At 45.5% G+C, this 14,064-nt stretch overlaps 1 protein-coding gene across 17 annotated transcripts in view; it reads right to left on the bottom strand.

Annotated features, from left to right (window-relative positions):
- LOC110497637 (gephyrin) overlaps window positions 1-14,064 on the bottom strand; it is a 127,414-nt gene that overhangs the window by 23,068 nt on the left and 90,282 nt on the right. For 9 of the 17 annotated variants that reach the window (XM_036954628.1, XM_036954619.1, XM_036954617.1 and 6 more), the window contains 3 exons: window positions 3,446-3,487; window positions 1,813-1,887; window positions 147-212 (listed from right to left, as the gene is read on the bottom strand). The exons of 5 other annotated variants lie outside the window; for them this stretch is intronic. In XM_036954628.1, the coding sequence (XP_036810523.1) occupies window positions 147-212; window positions 1,813-1,887; window positions 3,446-3,487 (183 nt within the window). The remainder of the gene's footprint in view (window positions 1-146; window positions 213-1,812; window positions 1,888-3,445; window positions 3,488-14,064) is intronic. 3 more of the 17 variants (XM_036954618.1, XM_036954616.1, XM_036954620.1) reach the window with 3 other exon arrangements.

Below are 14,064 nucleotides of genomic sequence, written 5' to 3'. Positions count from 1 at the left end.
ATAGATTCCACCACCACACGGTACAGCTACTCAAAACAGGAGAGAATGTATGTTAGAATAATAAATAGATTGCTACTGAGGAAAGAGTGAGTGATAGAAAGGAGAGAGAAACAGAGAGAACAACAGAGGGGGGGGGGGGTAGTTACTCGCGAGTCGTAGGTTCTGCTATGGCCTCTGTGGTCCTCGTTGAGCCCCTCCAACCTAGAGTGGAGCTACAGTACAGTAGCATATGGACAGGGCATGACAGAGACAAGAGTTTTACAACAGACAGAGCAGAGGAACGCTGGGAAACAGTAGCTACAAGTCATCAGCAGTGTAAGGTTAGGTAACCCGCCAGGGTTGAATGAAACAACAGACAGTCGGAATAAACTGATCTGTAACCCAACTAGAGGTCGTCAAGTTCTGGAGTTGAGACGTGAACAGCTGTACCTGAAGGTAAAAGTGAGGGAGGGGATGAAGTGATAAAAAGAATGAGAGAACACAGAACGATGTGTGCTCAGGGCGAGGAAGGATGACTGAGCAGGTGCAACACAGCGTTACTGAAAGTAACACGTCTCAACACAGATGCACAGTAAGACACTGAGCCGTACTGACCCGGGTACTGGTGGGGGCGGTGGTGGTGGAGGGTAGATTTAGTAGAACCACCTGTTAAAACAGGTCTGTACAGTACACCCATCTTAGTACCATAAGTGGAAGCGAAATAATGGCCACGCAGGCAACAAAACAAAGGCTAGCGGTGAGATGAGGTGAAGGTCGGGGAAATGGGATACGGAGGATTCTGTCAACATTGGCCCTGTGTAACACTATGGATCAACCCGCCGAGGGCTGGAGATCAACGAGTTAGACTACATAAATAATATATAAGGCAGGAACTCAGCTCCCCTTAAGCGCTCAACCTAAACAACAACAACAACACTGCATTAGACAAAACAGCGACTACACAGAAGGATGAGAAGTCATCACAATAGCTGGGACACAACAAGACTGGAGGGAAAATATCTGAAAGGAGACGGTCTCTAGGGAGATGCTAGACACACACACACACACACACACACTCCACTGAGCAGATACGTAGGCAGGCAGCTGCCTTATGTTCAGGCAGGCTCGTCTGCCTTTACCATGACAACGGTCTCACAGGAACATGCCAAGTGGAGGGAACACAGTCACTCGCTTCACTGTGTGGTCGCTGATGCTATCCATCTGCCAGCACTGGGTCTCTCCCTCCCTTTCTCTTCTCTCTTCTCTTCCATCTTTCTTCCGCTGCTCATTATGACCGTACCAGACGTCATGGATGAAACAGCGAGGCGAACAGAGAAGGGAAGGATCGGGTGAATCATTGAATGAATAAATGGCAGAGTGAAGAAATGGATGAACGGGAAGGAAATATGATTGTTTTTTACCAGATGCTCCAAAAGACACTGCGAAACGGACACAGGGACAGCACACACACACACACACACACACACACACACACACACACACACACACACACACACACACACAATGTCCACGTTCACAGTATGTCATCAAGATGAGATGTGAAGCAGAAACAGATGAGTTAACATGTTGATGAATGCCAATGAGGACTGATTACTGGGGACTAAAAGAAAGACATGAGAGTGCAATTGAAAAACCCCTTACTAGGTGATTACCCAATCAGATGGATCAATCATAGCCTGTGGGTCAGGATGGCAATACTGCTGAATGCCCTCTAGTGATAAAGGGAGCCTGTCACAGACCTGAGACGACAGGAGGCCTTTCTGATGGCCCTGAGAGTGGCGTGTGTGTGCGTGCGTGCGTGTAACCATTTACCTGGTCCAAGGTAGAGTACCTAGACTGGAGCGTGGTGACCTCATCCAGGTGAGCCCTGAACTCTCTCCGTGCGGCCTGGAGAAAGCCACAGGACAGTCACACACTTGGTCCACACACATTCCACGGACAACCATGCCAAACACACACATAACATAACACACACACACACACAACTACAATTCCCACCCGTCAAACCCACTACAAAGCAAGCACACCTGCTGAGACTGAGATGAGAGATGAGAGATAGAAAGAGACTACACAGGTAATGACTGACTGCAATGACTAACAATTATGTAAACAAACAAAGACAAATCAAACATGGAAAAAGTTTTTAAAAACCGCCCTGAACCGTATGAATATGAATCTACCATTTATACGTTAACTATCATCGACTCAGTCTGAAAACGTTGCGGTGTCTTAATGATCACAAAGCAAAAAAAAACACGGTTGCTCATCCCATGGTTCTATAGGAAGTGTGATGATTAGGACACAAGGGTATTTTAAAAATTATCCATCTAAGAGTGGATTCGATTTGAAGCCTAAGGAACAAAAGAGTGAGGCTGCCTCGCAAATGGCACCCTATTCCCTTTATAGTGCACTACTTCTGACCAGAGCCCTATGGGCAATGGTGAAAAGTAATGCACTATAAAGAAAATAGGGTGCCATTTGGGAGGCAGACAGAGAGGGTTTATAATGAAGAGAAGCGAGAGTTCAGAGATTGACTCTGTCTCCCCTACAGCTACACTGTGTGTGTGTTGCAGCCCAGTGTGTGTGTGCATGACTGTGTGTGTGTGTGTTGCAGCCCAGTGTGTGTGTGCATGACTGTGTGTGTGTGTGTTGCAGCCCAGTGTGTACGTGTGTGACTGTGTGTGTGTGTGTGTGTGTGTGTGTGTGCCGCAGCCGAGTGTGTATGTGTGTGACTGTGTGTGTGTGTTTGCCGCAGCCAAGTGTGTGTGTGTGTGTGTGTGTGTTGCAGCCCAGTGTGTGTGTGCATGACTGTGTGTGTGTGTGTTGCAGCCCAGTGTGTACGTGTGTGACTGTGTGTGTGTGTGTGTGTGTGTGTGCCGCAGCCGAGTGTGTGACTGTGTGTGTGTGTTTGCCGCAGCCAAGTGTGTGTGTGTGTGTGTGTGACAGATACTCCAGGTCAGCGCAGGAGGTCATCAGTTTGCACGATATTGAGGGGCTTTGGAACAAGGGAAGGATAAAACAAAAAGATATAGAAAAATGATGAATAATGACGTTCTACAATAATAAAAAAAGGGTTGAAAAATAAAACATGAGTCAAACAAGAACACTTAGCCGGTAAACTTAAAAACTCAAGAAATAGCCTACAACAAAATAATAATTTTAAAACCTTATATAGAGTGTCTCCAGATGTATAAACTCTTGGGTCATCAGTGAGATGCATGCCTGTTTGAGAGGTTGGGGGGGATTACAGTAAGGGGAGAGGAGGGGTGAGGAAGGTGGAAGGACATAGGGAGGGGACAACAGGAGGAGGAAAGGATGGTGGAAGGGTCTCAAAAAGGGCAGGAAAGAGGGTATCCTACAGAGGATGGGAGATAGAAATGAGGGTGGGGTGGTGGATGGGGCGGTTGCCATGGCGACGCAGGAAGATTGACACATGCTGAGGTACCTCAGAGACACTATAAGTGGATGAGCAGGAGGGGAGCCGGGCCTAGGGACGGTACCGTGGAAGAGAGCGATAGGGTGAGAGGGAGAGAAGGGGGGGGAGAGGTGAGAGAGATAGGGGAAGAGGGGAAAGGAGGGAGAAGAGAACAGATTTAACACACAACAGCCAGTGGCAGCCGCAGGCAGGGCGAGGCAGGAGAGGGAGGACAGACAAAACAGCGTCCATACTGGGGTGGTGGACAACAGTTGCATCTCACACTGGCCCTGGATACAAATACAAGGCAGGAAGAGGCCCAGTTAATGTTGACAGTCAAACAGGAGTGTTGTCCTATGGTTACGCACCCCTACGCTACTGTACATACAAGACACCTATCCTCACAGTGTTAAGTTCGATATTCAATCCAAAGACGCCTGGAATGATACTACGATAAACCATCACGGTGCTGCAACAGAAAGCAAAACCCAGCTCAGCAACAAAGATTTGCTTTTATTACATGTGAAAACTACAACGAGAGTTGTGTCACACTGGCAAATCAAATGGGCTGCTAAAGGAACAACTGCAGAAAAGGATTGGCTTCGTAATGGAGGATGAGACTGGTGCTAAAACAGTATAGTGGATGGGATGGGGTCACACACACACACACAAAAAAAAAGGTCAAATAAGGGGAGCATATATTGGTCCTGTTTCAGTGCATGTAGAAGTGGGTAAACTGTACGAGTATGAGGTGTGAAATCTGTTTTTTTGGGGGGGGGGGCATATCCCAACTGGATATGGCCACCCTGGAGCAATTAGGGTTAAGTGCCTTCCTCAAGGGCAGACAGACCGATTTTTCCCCTTGTGGCCTCTGGGAATTCAAACAAGCAACCTTTCGGGTTAATGGCCCGACTAGGCTACCTACCTAACCACCTCACACACAGGGAATGACACTTTTAAAAATGGAAGGTGGTATCACACACGTCGCTTGGGTTAGGCTTTAGTTTTGCCAGTTTGTTCACGTATGAGTCAGGTGGCTACATGCACCTTTTCACCTCGTGTTACTAATCTGTCGGACCCGGTGACGTGCGTGCGCATCTCTATATCAACCATAGGGTCCCTGTGGTTCTCCTTGAGCTGACCTCAGACTCCTGCTCCAATCATCAATCAACGTCTAAAGGGTGTGTGTGTGTGTGTATTACAGGGGGGCGTGGGGGGGGGTGCAAGGACAAACCAATGGACATTTATTACAGAGACAAGTGGGAGTATCATGGGACTGCTGCTCAATACTGATGGTTCAGAGTTTCAAAACACACACACCAATGATAGACTGAACAAACATATAAAAGCCGCATGTAAAGATCACAGAAATGTTCCATACGCACAAAAATATTATTTCTTTAAAATGTTGTGCACAAATGTGTTTACATCCCTGTTCGTGAGCATTTCTCCTTTGCCAAGATAATCCATCCATCTGACAGGTGTGGCATATCAAGCCTCTGATTAAACAGCATGATCATTACACAGGTGCACCTTGTGCCGGGGATAACAAAAGGCCACTCTAAAATGTGCAGTTTTGTCACACAGCACAATGCCACAGATGTGTCAAGTTGAGGGAGCTTGCAATTGGCATGATGACTGCAGGAATGTCCACCAGAGCTGTTGCCAGATAATTTAATGTTAATGTCTCTACCATAAGCCGCCTCCAGTACGTCCAACCAGCCTCACAACCGCAGACCACGTGTAACCACGCCAGCCCAGAACCTCTACATCCGGGTTCTTCACCTGCAGGATGTGTGGGCGAGCAGTTTGTTGATGTCAACGTTGTGAACAGAGTGCATCATGGTGACGGTGGGGTTATGATATGGGCAGGCATAAGGTACAGGCAACGAACACAATTGCAATTTGAATGCACAGAGAATCCGTGACGAGATCCTGAGGCCCATTGTCGTGCCATTTATCCGCCGCCATCTCCTCATGTTTCAGCATAATAATGCACAGCCCCATGTCGCAAGGATCTGTACACAATTCCTGGAAATGTCCCAGTTCGTCCATGGCGTGCATACTCACCGGACATTGAGCATGTTTGGGATGCTCTGGACCGCCATGTATGACAGCGTTCCAGTTTCCGCCAATATCCAGCAACTTCGCACGGCCATTGAAGAGGAGTGGGACAACATTCCACAAGCCACAATCAACAGCCTGATCAGCTCTATGTGAAGGAGATGTGTCGTGCTGCATGAGGCAAATACTGACAGGTTTTCTGATCCCCGCCCTTACCTGTTTTTTAAGGTATCTGTGGCCTACAGATGCTAGCTGTATTCCCAGTCATGTGACATCCATAGATTAGGGCCTCATCAATTGATAGAAATTGACTGACTTCCTGAAAACTCCATAAAGTCTAAAATTATCGCATGTTGCATTTATATTTTTGTTCAGTATCATTAGTAACATGACTGTTGTGTGAAATGATGACATGGTTCTGTCAACACGAGGGGGAAAAAGGCTCGGGGAAATAGATATTCTCCCACAGTTAGCCTTATTTACCTGCAGTGCTGAAACTCACGTCTGGACAGTCGCCAGGTGTGTGTGTGTGTGTGTGTATCCTTAAGCTTAGCAGTGTGATCCCTGGATAGAACCAAGGTGATTATAGCTTTCTCTCTCGAGCCCATCCAGGGCTGACGATGTTGTTCGACATAGCCAAGTGTGTAGTAGCGGAAAGCATAGCCAACCTATCTGTGGCGTGGCATCGCCCACTCTATAGCTAGATTAGGTTGGCACACACACAAAACACTTCACCGCACACACACGCGCTGCATCCAGACGGAAGTGCAAGGCCTCTGGGTAAAAACAGAAGCTCCTGTTCCTGCCACTCTCCCTCTTCATATTTTCTACCGTAATGTTCGTTCTCCCTCTCTTATCACCCTCCATCTCTCTCTCTCTCTCTCTCTGTCTCTCCCACCTGATTTGTCCTGAATGCTGTGCCTCACTCATAATCGGTTTACGCTTGTTCTTTATCCATGTGTACAGCTCAGGCCAAGAGCCAGCAGCCCGTACTCATCCCCAGAGGGCACCACTCTGGAGGCATGCAGAACCCCTCCTCACCCCGGCCTCACCCCAGGAAGAGGGTAGAAGGACCCACATACACACCCCCGTCCTGTGGAGTTGACTAGAGCCAAACAACCCCATATCACTGTAACTGGACTGACAGTGAATTATAAACATTATGAAACAGTCCTTGAGTTCTGCTGCGCTGAATGTGGGCGATTCTGTCTAACTCTCGCTCCATGTTGCAGGAAACTACTATGGTGACCAGAAGCACTACAACCGTCACACACAGAGAGAGAGAGAGACAGAGAGACAGAGAGGGAGAACCTTGTGTTGCTCTGACTAGTAAACAACCTTGCACAATAGCCATCTCTAACTAATATTGATTTCATGATGCCAGTACAAAGCTGCTACAGACCCAGAGAAAATGAGTCAATAGATCTGGATGAAGCTACAGCACACTAACATCCAAGTCCTGGCTTTCTGCCAATACCACATCTAGGTACAGCAGCAAGACAGCATTATCACCCGAGGCCAACATCTGAGACCATGTCATCTAGAACCACTTTATCTAATGCAGTACTACTAGTCCAGTTTTCTTCCCTACGGAGAGAATGGCATGCCTTCTATTCGGATTTCAAAACTCACTCGGACCTTTTTCGCAGAGAAATGTGTTTGTTCTATATGATTGTGATTTGCGTTTAGTGTATTGGCGTGTATATTGATGTGTATGTTCGATACAGGGCTCATCTGTAAAAGAGACCTTTGTCTCAGCATGACTCCCTGTCAGAATAAAGATGACCTAAAACATTTAAAAATAGACCATTGGTGAGATAGCCAGCTACAGGTTTCAGCAAGCCTAGATAAGCAATGCTACTGTGTGTTAGTATACCCCAGGAAGAGTAGGTGCTGCATCAGCAACAGCTAACGGGGATCCAAATAAATAAAAAATATGAAGATGAGAGTGGTAGCTAGCTAATTGACAACAGTATAGTACAAATTGAGCTATAGTACACTTTTTTTGTTACAGTCAAAACACAAACCAACACACACGTAATACACCAACTACTCACAAAAGAGACACAATCTCCCCATCCCTTCAAAAACAATAACCCTTCAACACATGCAGAAAGAGCCACCAAAGCACAAAACCCAAGTCAGTCAGTCAGTCAGGAGGGAAGAGACAGGCTGCTTACCATGCTTTATCCTGCTTCTGACTAAGAAGATGTAGTCTCCCACGCGCTCACTGGCACACACACACACACCCACCCCACACAGGCTCAGAGAGGAAGGGAGTGAGAGTGAGAGAGATGAGGCAGCAGAGAAGGCAGGGAGAACACAGCAGGCGAAGTGAGAGAGAGAGAGAGAGAGAGAGAGAGAGAGAGAGAGAGAGAGAGAGACTGTAGGACAGGGAGAAAGAGGGGGAGTGAGGGAACGTGGAGAAAAGACAGTGAGATAGAGAAAATGAGAGAGAGAAAGAGAGTGAGCAGTGAGAAAGCAGGCGAGAGAGAAAAGAGCAGAGAACAAGAGAGACAGAGAGAGAGAAAGATAGAGGAGGAAGATGAGCGAACATCAGGAGCTTGGAGCTAATTCTGGACGTGGCTGTAGCAGCTGTATGCTGGCATGTGTGTGTGTTGTCTTGTGTCCTCTTGTGCATGTCAGTACTGATGTGTAATGCCTGCAACCCATCCTCTGTTGGTCAGGGCAGAATGAAAGGATCTTAAGTAGGTTAGACAGTAGTACAGACTAGGAGAGCAGAAACACACACACACAACTGTCCTTTACAATGCACTGCTTTAAAGAGAGACAACAGCGAGAGCATGGGGAGTGGAAAGGAGGAGTGACAGAGAGAGAAAGAGAGACCATGGCCATATATGTGACTCACCGCCTCGATTCGGTCTTGTGTAGCAACATTTGAAAGTGTGTGTTTTTTTTTTACATTGGATAAAAGTAGAGACTCAGAACTAGAAAATGGTTTAGTATTAATGGCAGTTGAACAAATGGGAAAGTAATTGTGCTTTGAAAGTTAATGAACTTGTAGCCCCATTTTTATTAGAAAATAGCCCTTGAATGTTTTGGTACACCTACTGCAGAGCTGTTCTTTGTCTACACCCATTCAGCATAGTTCACACCCTCTTAAGCCTTAACCCCATCTCTTTAAGGATTCACATGAGGCTATGTGTTAAACAGAGTGAGTAAGTACACTTTATCTAGTCTTTGGCCTATATCCTATTCTGACTTAAGTGCAGGTTGTTGTTCTTCAAATTACTGTCTCTGGTAAACACACACTATATCAAACTAAATCAAAAGTTTATTTTTCACATGCACAGGATACAGAAGTTGTAAACGGTACAGTGAATCTTTAACTTGCATAGTAGCAATATCAAGAGTCAAAAAAAATCTCTCTATTTAAAAAAAAAAATGTCAATGCCAATAGAGAAAGAACAAAATAATATACAGTATGAACAAGAACAATATCAATAACGATATCAGTGATACTGGTGATAGATACGGTAGTTACAGTGCATTTGGAAGGTATTCAGACCCCTTGACTTTTTTTCACATTTTGCTGCCCCCTACCCTAGAGAAGTTAAAGCACTATTCTAAAATGGATTAAAGAAAATGTCCTCATTAATCTACACACAACACCCCATAATGACAAAGCGAAAACAGGTTTTTAGAAATGTTTGCGAATGTATTAAAAATAAAAAACAGAAATACCTTGTTTACATAAGTATGGGGTGGCAGGTAGCCTAGTGGTTAGAACGTTGAGCCAGTAAGCAAAAGATTGCTGGATCGAATCCCCGAGCTGACAAGGTAAAAATCTGTCATTCTGTCCCTGAACAAGGCAGTTAACCCACTGTTCCCCGGTAGGCCTTCATTGTAAATAAGAATTTGTTCTTAACCTCACTAGGGTAGGGAGCAGCATTCGGAATTTTGGATGAAAAGCGTGCCCAAAGTAAACTCCCTGCTACTCATTGTTTCAGGCTTTTACTCTGAAAAATGAGGGAGAAACACCACGTTCAACGAGTGGACAGGGGAAATTTCCAGACATGAGTCCAGCGTGTGACCGGGAGCGCATATTTCTTGTTTTTATTTTCTATTGAATAAGCTTTTGTCCAGTTGAAATACGATTGATTATTTATGACAAAACAACCTCAGGATTGATTATAAATATCGTTTGACATGTTTCTACAAACTTTTATGGTACTTTTTCATCAGTCTGTTGTGACCACGCTTTGTTCCATTGGGTTACTGAACAAAACGCACCAACAAAACAGAGGTTTTTGAATATAAAGAGGCACTTTATCGAACAAAACAAAACACTTATTGTGTAACATGGAGTCTTGGGAGTGCAATCATATGAAGATCGTCAAAGGTAAGTGATACATTTTATTGCTATTTCTGAAAAAAAGGTTAAAAATGTTTTTCTAAGTATTCAGACACTTTGCTATGAGACTCGAAACTGAGCTCAGGTTTCCATTGATCATCCTTGAGATGTTTCAACAACTTAATTTGAGTCTACCTGAGGTAAATTCAATTGATTAGACATGATTTGGAAAGACACACACACACACACGGTCCCACAGTTGACAGTGCATGTCAGAGCAAAAACCAAGCCAAGAGGTCGAAGGAATTGTCCGTAGAGCTCAGGAGACAGGATTACTGCAGCATTGAAGGTCCCCAAGAACACAGTGGCCTCCATCATTCTTAAATGGAAGAAGTTTGGAACAACCAAGACTCTTCCTAGAGCAGGCCCACCCAGCCAATCAGGGGAGAAGGGCCTTGGTCAGGGAGGTGACAAGTATACAATGGTCATTTCTGGCAGAGCTCCACTGTGGAGATGGGAGAACCTTCCAGAAGAACAACCATCTCTGCAGCACTCCACCAATCAGGCCTTTATGGTAGAGTGGTCAGACGGAAGCCACTCCTCAGTAAAAGGCACATGACAGCCCGCTTGGCACATAAAGTACTCTCAGAGCATGATTCTCTGGTCTGATGACACCAAGATTGAACTATTTGGCCTGAATCCCAAACGTCACATCTGGAGGAAACCTGGCACCATCCCTATGGTGAAGCACGGTGGTGGCAGTATCATGCTGTGGGGATGTTTTTCAGCAGCAGGGACTGGGAGACTAGTCAGGATCAAGGGAAAGAGGAACGGAGCAATACAGAGAGATCCTTGATGAAAACCTGGTCCAGAGTGCTCAGGACCTCAGACTGGGGTGAAGGTTCACCTTCCAACAGGACAACGAACCTAAGCACACAGCTAAGACAATGCAGGAGTGGTTTCTGAATGTTCTTCAGACAAGTCTCTGAATGTTCTTGAGTGGCCCAGCCACTCACCTTAACCCGATCCAACATCTCTGGACAGAACTGACGCTCCCCATCCCACCTGACAGAGCTTGAGAGGATATGCAGAGAAGAATGGGAGAAACTCCCCAAATACAGGTGTGCATAGCTTGTAGCGTCATACCCAAGATGACTTGAGGCTGTAATCATCAAAGGTCAGAAAACATATGTAAATGTAATTTTCCCATTTTTTTTTTTGCAAACATTTATAAAAACCTGTTTTTGCTTTGTTATTATGGGGTATTGTGTGTAGATTGTTGAGGGGGAAAACAATTTATTCAATTTTAGAATAAGGCTATAACGTAACAAAATGTGGAAAAAGTCCAGGGTTCTGAATAATTTCTGAATGCGCTGTATGCATACAATCTGGGGTAAAGTGACTGAGCAGCAGAATAAAATACTAGCAGCAACGTATGGCGTGTGTGTGTTAGGAGAGAGTCATGTGAATGTCCATAGAGGCACTGCAGATAGACCAGATGACTAGGAACTAGCCCCCAGTGATGCACTGGTCCGTACGCACCCCACATGAGCAAGGGAATCTATATTCGGAGAGCCTGTCTTTGCGCTGCCCTTGACTTTGGTGCAGGGCATGTGATGTCCATGGTCTCTCCGTCGCAAAACTCCCTGATCTTCTCAAAAAAGATACGTTTGTCTAGCCGTGTCCAGTCCAGGTGGTGCTTGTACAGGGAGGAAGGATGTCAGTGGTGCGCAGCAGCTGAAACCTGGTCCAGACTGAGTTATATATTATAAACACCGGATTTACAGAGATTTTCAGAAAGAGAGAGTGATACGGAGAGAATCCAATGACAGATGGAGTCCCTTCTCCCTGTATACAGTAGGCTGTATCCCATGAGAAACTGAAAACTATTCCCCTCGAATGGACCAGCTGGCTGGCTGGCTGGCTGGCTGGCACACACACACACACACACACGCTGGCACAACACAAATTCAAATGCTCACGCCAATGTTCCCGCAAATTATTTTCCGCACTGAGCAAATTTGAGGTCTGCTGAGCGCAATCTTGAACATTGTGAAAATTCTGTGCAACTTCCAGCACGCGTTCACTGTGGCTGTACCGCTTTAGTTACAGTTTTAACAGTTTCCAAGTAGGCTCTGTGGCTATTTGATCATAATGCAGGCCTACCATAAAAAAACAAAATGGAGAAAACTGCATCCCATAACATTTTAGAAGCCAATTGTGTGGTGTTCAATGTAGGCCTACATTCCAAGAGACTTTTGAAAAAAACAAAAAAGCATGCAGGGCTTGACATTAACCTGTTTATCCAATTGTCCTCCAGACAAGGAGGTGACTCAAAATTGGGTGTTGTTTGATGCAAGAAAACACATGAAAAAATATGTATATTTCCCATACCTTTATTACAGAGAATCAGACAAATTATACTACCCTCTGCCTATTGGATACTTTGCTGATTCAAGACCACCTCAATACAACACTGGCCCTTTATGACATAAAAAACTAAACTCTTAGCCTCTTATAGGAAGCAACCACTCCTCCATTGTCAACTAGAAATGAGCTATAACTGGGCTAACAACTCACTAACTAGCAAAGAATATGAACAAATGTGCACGTGGCTACATGCAGCTCTCGCTTTGATCTCAAAACAAGAGCATCTACTCAGGATCGCTCATGATGTAAACACAGTCCAGTTCAAAGTGAATGGCACAGACAAATATATGGCAATGGCTATTTGCATATAGGCCTACTGCAGCTCGGGCCTGAGTCGTGGATGTCAATGCAATAGAATTCCACTCCAATGCACCTGCCTGCAAGTAAATTGCACAGTTCGTTTTGCATAATAAGTCTTGCATTGTTAGTTTTGTTTCGCTATGTTACATTGAAAGTGGCTTATATTGCATTGATTCGAGCACAATTCCCACAGTAAATTGAAAACGTTGATAGTGCTAACTAAAGGGGAAAACTCTAGAAAGATGAGTGAAGTTCAAGCTCGTGCTTCTCTGTGCTGACTGATATTTCATCTGCACGGCAGTCCGAGGGGAGCTGGGCGCAGCTTAGATGGAACAGTGGCTTACACACAAGCACAGACACGCACAAATGTGCACGCTCAGACACACACAGCGAGAGCTGTATGGATCTCTCTTGCCATGTCGGTCTCGCTGAGTTTCTGTGCATTGAGAGCTCTGCTCTATGTTTGTGCTGTAGCCCATGTGCCTGCAGGGCTCAAAGCATGTGTGTATGTGTGTGTGTATGTGTGCGTCTGTGAGAGACAAAGAGCGATGACTGTGCCCGAGTGTTAACATATTACCCCGGAGCTAATCACACACAGTCATGAATTGCTCACAGCACAGGAGCTGCTTATGTAACTGAGGCAAGGCAGGTTGATATGTGTGTGTGGGTAGCACTGTTTGAGACAGTGTGTGATAGAGGATCAGATGTGTGTGTAGCCGTGGTAGTGACGGTTAGCGCTTCATCCCCGCCTTCACACATCATACAGGGTCTGTGGCTGCACAACGCTGATACTGTAAATATCTAGGGTAGAAAGACTAATCATAGGGGCAGTTTCAGAGAGGGAGACCATATCCTTCTATGTCATGTTCATATCGATCTCTCTCTCCCTCGTATGTCTCCCGGTCTTCCTCATTGCGCTGACACAGTGTGCGGCGGACGGACGGGGTTACCAAGGCAGAGCAGTCAACGGTGCTTGCGTGCCTGTGTAAGCCGCTCAGCCGAGGCGGAGAAAAGGATTTTGCTCTATTTTTTTCAAGCGGTGCCGTCGTTGTTGACCAATCACAGTAGAAAATGTAGCCTGCGAGGAGCTACGTCAGAACATACATTCAACAGCATGACCAGCTAACTTGCCCACTAACTAGCTAGCTGGATAAAATATCAGTTTAGAGTCACATTAAACAATAAAAATCATTGTTTTCGAATCAATTTTTGTATAAATCATTTCTGTTGCATGAATATACGTGTTTTATGCATGCTTATGGTGTTATAGCAAAGACAGTACCTTCCTCCTTTCTTCTCCAATAGAAATCCCAGATTACACTTGTAGGCAATGTCACGTCGACGTTGGTTAAGTTCATGTGTAGAAACACGTCATCGGGTCTAAACGGTCGCCAAACTGCGCACATGCAGGCCGTCAAATCAAAGGCACTCCTTCAATATAAAGTTGTTTTTGACGAAAATAAAAACGTGTCAATTTGTTACTTTCACGAGGACCATGAGAGCCGGCGGAGGCATGAGAGCCCGGAGAGCCGGCGGAGGC

This window comes from Oncorhynchus mykiss, chromosome 19 (genome assembly GCF_013265735.2).
Source record: "Oncorhynchus mykiss isolate Arlee chromosome 19, USDA_OmykA_1.1, whole genome shotgun sequence".
In the NCBI taxonomy this organism is placed as follows: domain Eukaryota; kingdom Metazoa; phylum Chordata; class Actinopteri; order Salmoniformes; family Salmonidae; genus Oncorhynchus; species Oncorhynchus mykiss.
Note: the sequence above shows the minus strand (reverse complement) of the source record. Positions and strands in the feature narration are given on the sequence as shown.